Source organism: Heterodontus francisci, chromosome 1, assembly GCF_036365525.1.
Source record: "Heterodontus francisci isolate sHetFra1 chromosome 1, sHetFra1.hap1, whole genome shotgun sequence".
Taxonomy (NCBI): Eukaryota; Metazoa; Chordata; class Chondrichthyes; order Heterodontiformes; family Heterodontidae; genus Heterodontus; species Heterodontus francisci.
In genome coordinates, this window is record NC_090371.1 from 181,484,450 (window position 1) to 181,496,607 (window position 12,158).

General features: G+C 41.1%; 1 protein-coding gene across 2 annotated transcripts in view; it reads left to right on the forward strand.

The window, feature by feature from the left end:
• prdm5 (PR domain containing 5) overlaps positions 1-12,158 on the forward strand; it is a 342,995-nt gene that overhangs the window by 89,394 nt on the left and 241,443 nt on the right. Inside the window, exons 9-11 of one of the 2 annotated variants that reach the window (XM_068039250.1) lie at positions 9,987-10,071; positions 10,532-10,689; positions 10,937-10,966. In XM_068039250.1, coding sequence (XP_067895351.1) covers positions 9,987-10,071; positions 10,532-10,689; positions 10,937-10,966 — 273 coding nt within the window. The remainder of the gene's footprint in view (positions 1-9,986; positions 10,072-10,531; positions 10,690-10,936; positions 10,967-12,158) is intronic. The other variant, XM_068039260.1, reaches the window with a different exon arrangement.

Consider the following 12,158-nt stretch of genomic DNA (forward strand, 5'->3'; position numbering starts at 1 on the left):
GACTGAATGGCCTCTTTCTGTGCTGTAACTTTTTTCTATCGTTCTATGGTCCAATACCCTTCAATGTTAAGGCCCCTGTCTTGGTCACCTTGCAACCATGTCTCTGTAATGGCTATCATGTCATACATATTTATTTCTCTCTGTGATAATTTGAGACACTGAAGGCACTGATCCATGTGGTTGTGGGTATGGATCAACCAAACCAAACTCTGTCATGCTTCCAAATGCATAATAGCCCTCTGTACAGTAGAGACCATATCTAATGGCAACATTGTGTTTAGAGCAGATTGCTTAGAAACATTCCTTGCATGAGAAGGAGGTGGGGAGGTGGTGGCATTGTGGTAATGTCACTGGACTAGTAATCCAGAAACCCAGGCTAATGCTCTGGAGACATGGGTTCGAATCCCACCAGAGCAGATGGTGAAATTTGAATTCAATTCATAAGTCCAGAATTAAAAAGTTAGTCAAATGGTGACCGTGAAACCATTGATGATTGTTGTAAAAACCCATTTGGTTCACTAATATCCTTTAGGAATCCTTACCTGATCTGGCCTACATGTGACTGCAGACCCACAGGCCTAGGTGTATATGTGCATAAGTCATTGAAAGTGGCAGGACAGGTTGAGAGCGCGGTTAATAAAGCATACAGTATCCTGGGCCTTATTAATAGTGGCATAGTGTACAAGAGCAAGGAAGTTATGTTGAACTTGTATAAGACACTAGTTCGTCCTCAGTTGAAGTATTGCGTCCAGTTCTGCGCACTGCACTTTAGGAAAGATATGAGGGCATTGGAGAGAGTACAGAAAAGATTCACAAGAATGGTTCCAGGGATGAGGAATTTCAGTTATGAAGATAGATTGCAGAGGTTAAGACAGTTTTCCTTCAAGAGAAGGCTGAGAAGTGATTTGATAGAGGTATTCAAAATCATGAGGGGTCTGTATAGAGTAGATAGAGAAAACTGGACCCACTTGTGAAAGGATCACAAACGAGAGGGCATAGCTTTAAAGTATTTGGTAAGAGAAGCGAAAGTGACGTGAGGAAAATCTTTTTCACACAGCGAGTGGTTAAGGTCTGGAATGCATTGCCCGAGGATGTGGTGGAGGCATTCAAAAGGGAATTAGACAGTTATATGAAAAGGAAGAATGTGCAGGGTTATGGGGAGAAGGCGGGGGAATGGAACTGAAGGAATTGCTCTTTTTCGGAGAGTTGGTGCAGACATGATGGGCTGAATGGCCTCCTTCTGCACTGCAACGATTCTGTGATTCAATGTGATTGACTCTCAAATGCCTACTGAAATGACCTAACGAGCCATTCATTTCAAGGGTAATTAGGGATGGGCAATAAATGCCGGCCTAGCCAGCAACGCCCACGTCACAAGAACGAATAAAAAAAAATTAGAAGCAATAAAGGTTATTACTATTTTCATGAACCACTTTGGTAATTTAGATATTATAGAATGTCATGTGCCAAAAAAATCATGCAATGAATGTTGTTTCTGTAACCTGATCTGCAATAGAGAACTTATGTAAAGCTATTTTATTTAAACCTGAACCTTTATTGGAAACTTTCCTTTTCTGCTGCACGTTTGTCACATTCTTCTTAGAATATCTTTGAGAAACATTGGGTAGGGTGTTTTAAAAGCACTCTTTTCCTGTGGTAATCCTCAATGCTATATTGAAATCAGTCAAACAGGTAATGGTGGCATCTGAGACTGCAGAGAGCTGCAGAATGCAAACCATCCTCCTGATTTACCATGATGTGTTAGTGAAGTTCAGTCTGTCAGACATCCCGAAAAGATTTTTGTAAGCATTCCCCTAAGATTCTTCAGTGAAATTTAAGGATTTAAAACAGACTCAGGTTTGACTAAAAAGTAACAATCAAAATGTATTGGGAAGTTATTATTGGAAATATTCCAAATAATGAAAATATAGATGGTGGTATTAAACTTAAATCTGGTCTTGGAATTTGGGGCTACAACAAAGACCCACAAATAAACCATTTTAAATAAGTGATCATAACTCTACCGTGCAGACAAGCTGATTTTCTTTTTTCTGTCAACTAGTGAAAATAAATCCTTACAGACAGCAAATGCATTTAACTTCTCAGATTCCCCAGCGATTACATAGATCAAACCAGTTTTTAGAAAGCAGTGATGTTTTTTCTTTGTTCAAAAAGTACATTCATAACATTGTTTCATTGGATTCTTTTGACACTAAGAAAAGATGGTACATAAAGTAATTGCAGGTTTCTTTTGTAAAATGTCATTTAGATCTTTCCTCACGAAGTTAATGTTTAACCACTATATTACTTTACCTGTGCAATTCCCACAGAGTTGTTCATGGTGTACCAGGAGTGAGCGGTAGAGCAGGGTAAGAAGGGAAGTGGCAGGCAGGGGCTGAGACCTCTCAGATAAGGGAGTTAGTTAGTGAGTGGTAGGGAGGGTAATGTGGGAGGGAACAGTAAGTGATACTAGTGACTATAGGATGGAAAATGTACCAAATGTCATCACAGAGACAAGTTTTAACTTGTCTCCTTTTTTCCATGTTTGTTGAGTGGCTGTGGAAATTGAAGTGGTAAACTGTAATGGTGGCTGAAAGGGAGGTAATTGTTATATTTTATTCTGTTTTCTATTACAGAAGTACTTCCAACTAAAAAGGGGAGCTGATCTTATTTCCCCCTAATATTTGATTGCTTTTTCAAATAAATGAACCACATAACGAACTGGGACATGAGTCTATATTAACCTTATCAGCATTCTCAAATGAAGTTTCAGACACACAAGATAAATAGTCGTACAGGTGCATCAATTTAGCAACAAAGAACAATAGCTTGCATTTATAAACAGTATGTAATGTAGAAAAAATGTCCAAAGGTGCTTAAGAGAACGAATGCTGAGTCAAAGGAGACATTAGGAGGAGTAATCAGAAGCTTGGTCAAAGACATAGGTTTTAAGGAGTACAGGGAGGTTGAGAAGTGAAAGGGCTTAGGGATGGACTACCAGGGTGTGACACGTAGATGGCTGCAGACATAACTGCAAATAGTGATATGAAGTAAATAGATACACGAGTCTAAATTCAGCAGAATACAAAGTTTGGTGAGGGTTAGGAAGATTTATAGAGCTAGAGAATGTTAGAGAGATAGTGAAGAGCACAGCCATGAAGGAATTAGCATAAGGATAAAAATTTTACATTGGAGACATTAGGGGACCTTGAGCCAATGTAAGTCAGTAAGGACAGAGATGAATGGTGAGCAGGACTTCATGCAGAAAGGAAATGAGCAACAGAGTCTTCAATGAACTGAAGTTTCTGTAGGGTGGAGGATGGGAGATGGACCTCTAAAGTATTTGAGTAGTTGAAACTTATGTTATGCTAAACCTTTATTAATCACTGGTTAGACCCCAGCTGGAATATTCTGTCCAATTCTGGGTACCACACTTTAGAAAGTATGTCAAGGCCTTGGAGAAGATGCAGAGGTGATTTACTAGAATGATACCAGGGATGAGGAGAGACTAGAAAACATGGGTTCGTTCTTTGAGTAGAGCAGAGAAAGTTAAGGGGAGATTTAATAGAGCATTCAAAATCATGAAGGGTTTTGATCGAATAAATATGGAGAAATTGTTTCCACTGCCTGAAGGGTCAGTAATCAGAGGACACAGATTTAAGGTAATTGGTAAAAGAGCCAGAGGTGAGATGAGAAATGATTTTATGCAGCCAGTCATGATGATCTGGAACGCACTGCCTGAAAGGGCGGTGTAAGCAGATTTAATAGTACCTTTCAAAAGGGAATTGGATAAATACTCGAAGGGGAGAAAATTGAAGGGCTATAGGGAAAGAACAGGGGAGTGGGAGTAGTTGGATAGTTCTTTCAGAGTTGGCACAGGCATAATGAACCTAATGGTCTCCTGTGCTGTATTAGTCTATGAATCTGAAGGCAATGTGGATGAGGGCTTCAGCAAAACATGGGCTGAGGTGGGGTAGAGGCAAATGATCTAGAGGTGGAGGTAGGCAGTCTTTCTGCAGGAGAGGATATTGGGTGAGGAACTCATTTGGGTTTGAATAAAATGATGCTGTTGCGAATATTCTGGTTTCCTTTGAGACAGTAACTAGAGAAGGAGATGGAATTGGTGGCAAGGGTACAGACTTTGTGTAGGGGCCAAAAATAATGATTTTAGTCTTCCCAACGTTTAGCTGGAAGAAATTATGGCTCATCCAAGGCTACATGTTGGTCAGGCAGTCTGACAGTACAGATGTGAGAGAGGTTGTGGAGGTTGAACTAGCTGTTGTTCGTGTACATGTGAAAGCTAATCCCATTTCTTTGAATGATATCATCAACAGGCAGCATGTAGATGAGGAAGAGAATGAAGCTAGGAATAGATCTTTGGGGACTCTATAGTTAATAGTATGGGGGCAGGAAGGAGAAGACATTGTTGGAGATGTTGTGGCTCTGATCCAATAGGAAAGAGTGGAGGGCAGGCCCACTGTGTTGGGTAACAGAGGAGAGGTATTGAGGAAGATGTTGTGGGTTATTGGAGTGAGAGGCTACAGAGAGGTTAGGTTGATGAGGCATTGTGTATCATGGTCACAGACATAAAGCCTGGGATTTTTATTTAAATACAAGGATAGGAATGCAGGCAGACAGATGCTTAAATTCACCCCTTGGGTAAGTGTGCTAGTTTCCTGATGCAAAACTGGAATCCTGAAAGCATAAAAGGCTCTGAGGAGAGCGGATAGAGGCAACCCACCTGAAATGTATAAATGTTTTGTTAAGGTTGTTAGTTACTTTAAGGGCCAGTTTGGAATTTTCTTATTAAGGCATGGGATCCACACACGGTCTCCAGCACGACAGGGAGGAGGAGGTGGTTACATAGCAGGGAGCAAATCAGGAAGGCGGGACAGCAGCAAAAGCTACCAATAAATAGGGAAGGCTCAGAGAAGGCCTTCATTCACAGGCAAACAGTTGGACAGCATCAGGAGAATTACCTGCAATATCTCTTAACTCTGGACAAGGGCATTTTGGGAGGGGGAGTGGCTTTGGGGGCTGGGGGTGGACTGGTCCTTCTGCATACAGGCTTCATGGGTTCATAAGAGGAGGATTCAGGAAGACTTCACATTCCGATTGGAAGGAAGGACATAACAGGAAATGGGATTAAGCTACTCTGATGTAGGGCTAACTAGTGATGAGGATCAGCATCTGCAGGAGCAGAGGCAGACTCCTGGGCAACAGGGGTGTGTGGTGAGAAATGAGGGGCAGCAAGGCAACAAAGGTGATACACTCAGCAGAACGTCTACTGCCATAGGAGAAGCTAACTGGATGTGTTGGAGTGTCATTGCCGCAGAAGGCTGCGCCTGTCCAAGCAGATGTTTGCTGACTTGTGTGTCCTCGTTGAGGGTCATCCAGTGGGTTCACTGAAGCTGTCGCCATGGCTGTAAAAGTCACCGTGGCTTTGCACTTTTTTGCAACTGGTTCCTTCCAAGGAGCAGCAGCAGGCATTGGTGGCATCTCACCAGCAGCAACACATCATTGCGTCATGGAGGTGACGGATGCTGTAAGAGAGGACGGGATTACATTGAATTCAAGGCAGATAGCGGCACTGAAGCTTAAAGGGCAGTAGGATTTGCCTCCCTCTCTGGATTCTCTCAAGTGCAGGGGATCATCAATTGCATCCATGTGGCCATCAAGGCACCAACTGACAAGCCAGGGCGATTCCTCAATAGGAAGGGATTGTACTCCCTAAATATTCAGCTGGTATCTGACCACAGCAAGCCCTTTATACAGGCGTGTGCCTGCCATCCTGGTTGCAGCCACAACGGCTTCATCCTCCAACAATCACAGGTGCCGCAGCTCTTGGAGCCATTAGAAATTTGTGGATGGCTGTTAGCAGATAAGGCTTATCCCTTGTAGAGATAGCTGATGACTGCAGTGCGTCACCCTGCCATGGAGGCTGAGAGACAGTACAACCAATACCACCTGATCACGAGGGTCATCATTGAGCAGGCCATCGGCCTTATGAAAATGAAGTTCGGGTGCCTTGACCAATCAGGTGATGCTCTCCAGTACTTTCAAGGGTCTCGCGCATTGTGGTGATCAGCTGAGCTCTCCATAACATGCACTGCAGAGAGGTGTGGACCTTGAAGAGGGAGAACCGCTGAAAAAACACAGCTAGGAGGAGCGCAGTTGGCATCCGCTCCATGCTTCTCTTTGCACCACTGACCGGTCAATGCTACAGACTGCGGCATGCATTCTGCACATGTCAGTATGATGCTCCTGCATCCAGTCAGAGTGATGCTACATATGGCTCTCCATGAGTTGGCCACACTCAGCGCTCAAAGCACTGAGACATTGTGAAGTGCGTGACATGAATGGACTCCTCCATTCTCATCCCATGAATATACAATGCCTCAGGTAACCCCGGTGGGCACACATCTCTCGCTGATTCTCCAGGTTCATGACTTCCCAGGGTCTGCATCTCTGCCTGCTGAGCAGGGCTGCACCTGTCCTCCATCCTCCAAGAATGACTACCCACAGCTGACTCTGCCTCCCCCAACGACTCCTGCTCTGATATGATGTGTGCTTCACCCTGTGACGTTTCTGATAACGTGAGGACCCACTGAGGTATGAGTTTCTGCCCTGGTGGAGGGTGCGCAAGAAAGATGTGACGGTGCAGGCTGTGTTGTTTCTTCCTCTTCCAGTCCTCTCGAACATGTTGGCAGTGTGTCACCTCCTACCCCTCTGCAGCTGGCTTTGTGGGTGACACAAGAGGAAATGGTCATGAGAATGCTTCTGCTGCTTAAAATAGTGAGATGACAGCTTATGCATTGACATCTCATTGCACAGGGAGGATTGCCGTGCATCCTGATTCTGGGGATGTTAAGATCTTGTCACCCTGTCTATGTTGACCCCAGGTTTCTCTGGCTCCAACATTCCAGTGGCTTGCCTCTCCGGCCAGATCAAGGGCCAGCTTCTCAAAATGTATTCGTGACATGAGCTGGGACACCCCACCATCCAAACATGCCCTTTCACTTTCCTTGGCTTTGTTTTCCTGTTTGGCCTGCAAGGTGAAGAGAAATGCCATGAGGACAATGCCTCTCTCCCTTACCTCTTGCAGCTTTTCATTCACATAAGATGTTGCAGTCTTCACTGTAGCCGACTGTCCAATATTATAAGCATTATGGACTATGCATATGGGTCATCAGTGCTGCAGTGCACAAGTCTCTTCCATGGTCAGAAGAACTCTATGCGCCCTCAGGATGTCCTTTTTTTTTGCATTCTGGTGACTGCTGACCAGGAGGCATGCCATTTGGGTCTATCTTTGGATTCACCTTGCCAGGCTTAAGCAGGTCACTGAATCATTTTCTGCACTGGACCCAGTTCTTCCTCACCACTCCTCTGTTGCTGACTTCATGAGCCACCTTCAGTTATGCATCCTTCATCTGCCTTGCAGGCCTTTATGTCCTGCTGGCAGGTAATAGGTTATTTCTCCATGATGTCACCCACACCAGCAGCACCTCAAGTGAGCCATCTGTGAAACGGGGGGTGGGGGCGACCCTGGCACAGGGTCCCTATCCACTGCCCTTCTTCCATTATTGAAACAAATGGCAACTACAGCAATGGGCTGCCGCACACCCTTTAAATCGGGCCCGCTGCTTCCTGTGTCCTGTTGCTTAAGATTAATAAAAATAAAAATTATGACAAGAAAACTTTTTGGTAACTGCTTGTGTTATCTCATTTATTGAAGGCATATCTTTCAGTACATTATTCGATTTGTTTCACTGACAGTATTATGGATGAATTAAGAAGTGCAAAATTATCAATTAGCCATTTCCATCACTACAGACTTTATTTATATTATATAGATACATATTTGTGGAATTATACATTTATCTCTTTACCAAAATGGTCTCGCCTCCCTTTGCTATGCCCTTGTCCTGTTTTGATTACCATATGAGGTTAGGGGAAAGTGGGAGGCTGCAGGTGGCCGCAGAAGTGCAGCTGCAACTCACTTAGTCCATCCGAATTAAAATGTTGGTTGTGGTTGGAGGAATCCAGAGTGCTGCTGCTCTTGAAATTGTATTAAAAATAGCCACTTGTGTAAAGGTATTTATAGATGACAGGTTTATAGTAATAGTTTCAGGAGTGATTATTTCACTAACAATGTTCACTGCATTGTGTAGCTGTGTTTCATGAGTTGAATGTACTCTACTTCTGGCATTAGATTTGCATCACATGAAATAATTGCCTATTTTTGTCTGTTTCCTTTATTTAAGGTGTTTAGAGTCTCATTAAATAGGATGGTTGTATCTTTTCTAGGTTTGATGTATGAAATCCAGTGGCCGTGGAGCATGAAATGTCATGACAATTCAAAATATTAATGCAAGTTTGGCTCACTCAGCCCTAAAGCTTCTATATATGAGGAACTTTTGTAAATCTATTATGTGTAATGCGTGAGAACTGTATGAACTTCATACAGCTGTTCCTGTCCATAGCACATGGTATAATTATATGGATTTAATGAAAAGTTGCTTGAGACAGCCTGATTAAAAATACTGCCAGACATCAGAGATTTAACATCATGGCTAAAATAGCAATTAGTGATTTTTCTGAAGTACAGTAAAATGTTTATCACTTCGTGGAGTTTAATTTTAGCTTTGTTTTCATTAATTTCTGATTTTAGCTTGGCATTAGTGATGGTTAGTATAAATGTTGAAAATATTAAGATTTTATCAGTTACAGAAATAGTGAAATAAAATTTTCAAGCGAAATTTAAAGAACCACACATTTCAGTTGTATTATGCTTTCTCCCCATCTTTTTTGCTTTTTGCTTATACTCCTGTAACTCTTTCAAATATCTATCTAATTTTCCCTTGAAAGATGCAATGGCCTCTTCATCAACTTCCTGTCACAAAGTATTCTGTACTTCAACAACCAATTGAACAACAACATTTCTTCTAACCTCACCCTCTCATAGTGGCCATTTTAAGTCGATGACTCCTCACCACTGGCTCCCCAGCCTAGTCACGCTATCAAAATTCTTCATAATTTAAAAAACCCCGCAATATTTCCCCTTCATCTTCCCTGCTCCAGTAGGCATAATCCCAATATCTCAAGTCTTTCCTCTTAACTATTGTTTCCCACTCGTGCTGTTGTCCTTGTGAACTTGCACTGTACACTTTTTATTGTGTTCATGTGCTTTCTATAATGTAGTCCCCAAAACGGCACAGAATTCTCCATTTTGTTTTTACACATTTATTGTAATGTTATTAAGATTGTACTCTACTCCATTTATAAAGGCACAGAAATGCTGTTGCCTACCTAACAGTCACTGCAGTTCAGTGCAGTTTTGGATATTTCAAAGAGACTCATAGGCATTACATCAATGTGTCTTTTATAGTTTTTTTTTCAGTATTATAGTGACAAATATGCAGAGCAGTACAGATTTATAGATGGAAATATATGAAATTTTTTTGTGCCAGGATTGTTAAATAATTCTAGCTTTATAAGGCAGTCAGCATCATAAATTCATTCTAGCAAAATCCAGAATATGATGAGTTACAGAATAAAGTAATAAATGTGACACAGAATAAATAATAACTAGCACAAGTTCTGGTTAAAAGATGAGTCTGAACTTTAAGGTCAACAAATCTCTTGCAATCAGTTTAACTTCAATATTTCTAACCCTAATTTTCTCAATTGATATTCTTGAATTATATTTCTCAAAATCCTTTATATACCACTGATGTCCCTCCTCCCACATGGAGTTCTAATATTGTACTTTTATTTTTTAAATGTCTGGTTTTATTTTCATAATTATACTCTGTCTCGATTATTAGGAAGGCAATTACAGTGCAACTGTAAATGTTAACTTGGCTTGAGGCAGAGAAGTCATTAAACTCTCTCAAAGCAGCCTCAGAAGATTTGTGTCTTTGATCTGATATTTTCAATGAATTCTCTTTGCATGTAGTAATCACCGTTTATCTTTAAATTTCAAGATTCACGAGGTTTTCAATTGCCAGGAGTGTGACAAAAAATTCATATCTGCAAACCAGTTGAAGCGCCATATGATTACCCATTCAGGTAATTGCAAGCTGGAGTTTCTTGCTGAAGCAGATAGCATGAAGTTTCACTTTCTGGGGCCTTCCTAGTGACCTGCTTTCCTGGTAATTAAGTAGCACAAAATAAAATTTGTCATAGCTGCTTAACAGTCCTTAATCTGAAAAAGAGCCGATTTATGTTCATGGTGTGAAGCTATTTTTCTTTGAAGTCATTCTCTTTTGACTGAAGCTAATTAAACAGAGTTTGGTATTTAGAAGAGATGGTTTTAAGATGTGCAAATTGCCGGCGATATATCCAAGCTTCTCCTACAAAAAAGCAATTTGACGCACGTAATTCAAAAAGGCATGCAGCTGTCTCTCTAATTGGTTTAATCTTAATTGTGTTGACTTAATTGCAAGATTCCCTCAGTGGATAAAGTGTTCCTTTCATCTTTCCTTCTTTACAAACTGACAGTTTAATATTTGCTGCTCGTTCTTCACAGAGAAACGCCCTTACACCTGTGAGGTCTGCAGTAAATCTTTCAAACGGCTAGATCAAGTGACTGCGCATAAAATTATACATAGCGAGGACAAACCCTACAAATGCAAACTTTGTGGAAAAGGATTTGCTCACAGAAATGTGTACAAGAACCACAAAAAGGTGAATATGAACTCAGTATATATACATATGTATATTTATTTGTGTATGTGTATATATGTGTGTGTATATGTATATATATATATATACATATTTAAAAAAATTCACACAAATTTATGATTAACCCTGCAGCAGCTGACTGCAAAAAAAAACCATGTAATGCCCTACTACCAATCATAATTGATAAATTTGCACTTGCTTACGTCACAATGTTTGTAATCTGCACTCACTGACATCACCCTTTCCACAGCACAAGGACCTGGGGAAGCTCTGCATATCGGTAAGTCATTAGTAATTTCCCAGTTGAATATCTTTTAAATACATGTATATAAATGCAGATGGGGAAGTTAATGGTATTAATACAATCTTAGGTGGTGGATGACATTTAAAATCCATTCAAATGTTGCTGTGAATTTAAGATGCTATCCAAACTCAGTTGTGTTACTTCCTTATAACCTCCTCCTACCTGTTTCAATTCTGAATATGACACATTCAGGTGTTCTTACCACTGCTAAGATGTTAAATGTATAGCATTGGCCAAGCTGTATGTGGTCCAATTGAAGCATGGTAACAATGGGAAAGATTAATTGTATTGACTGGACAGGCAAGTTCACTTTGGATCATGAAAGTGGTTCTGTTATATAAATAGTGGAAATATTTTGTTTACTCTAAGAATATTATGGAAGAGCTTTGTGCCATTGGTACTTACAGAGCTTTGAATCAAAAAAACATAAACCATTGGGCCAATCTTCCCATTTCCTGCGTTGGTTGAACGGTTAGAATTATTTAGCAGAAGATCATTATTTCTGGTTTGTGCTTTTTGTCTGTAACTTTCTCAATCTTGATGAAGGAGCTGTTGTAGATGCACTTCTCCTTTTATCTTGCAAAACATAAACAATAAATAGTTATGAGGATGGCATTTTTTCTGACAGCAGGTGCTGGTAATGATTCTGCTGTTGCCATTTACAGCATGTGATGCAAAAAGACACCAACAGCAAGGGTTCAATCCCCGTACCGGCTGTGGTAGTTTATGGAGGCCTGCCTCCTCACCTTGCCCCAGGCTTATGGAGTGATGACCTTCAAACTGTACATCATCAACCGTCTCTCAAATGGGACAGATGCCCATGGCCCTTTGGGACTATGGCTAGAACAAACTCCTCAAATAAAAAGAAAGTGCTGAAAATATTCAGCAGGTCAGGCAGCATCTGTGGAGAGAGAAGCAGAGTTAACGTTTCAGGTCTGTGACCTTTCATCATAACTGGCAAAGATTAGAACTGATGAAAGGTCATGGACCTGAAAAGTTAGCTCTGCTCCTCTCTCTACAAATGCTACCTGACCTGTTGAATATTTCTAGCACTTTCTGTTTTTATTTCAGATTTCCAGCATCTGCAGTATTTTGCTTTTATTTCCTCTAAACTCAACTTTCGCTTCTTTACTTCTCCCATTGCCAACCTCTTTTGCCTATTATTCCT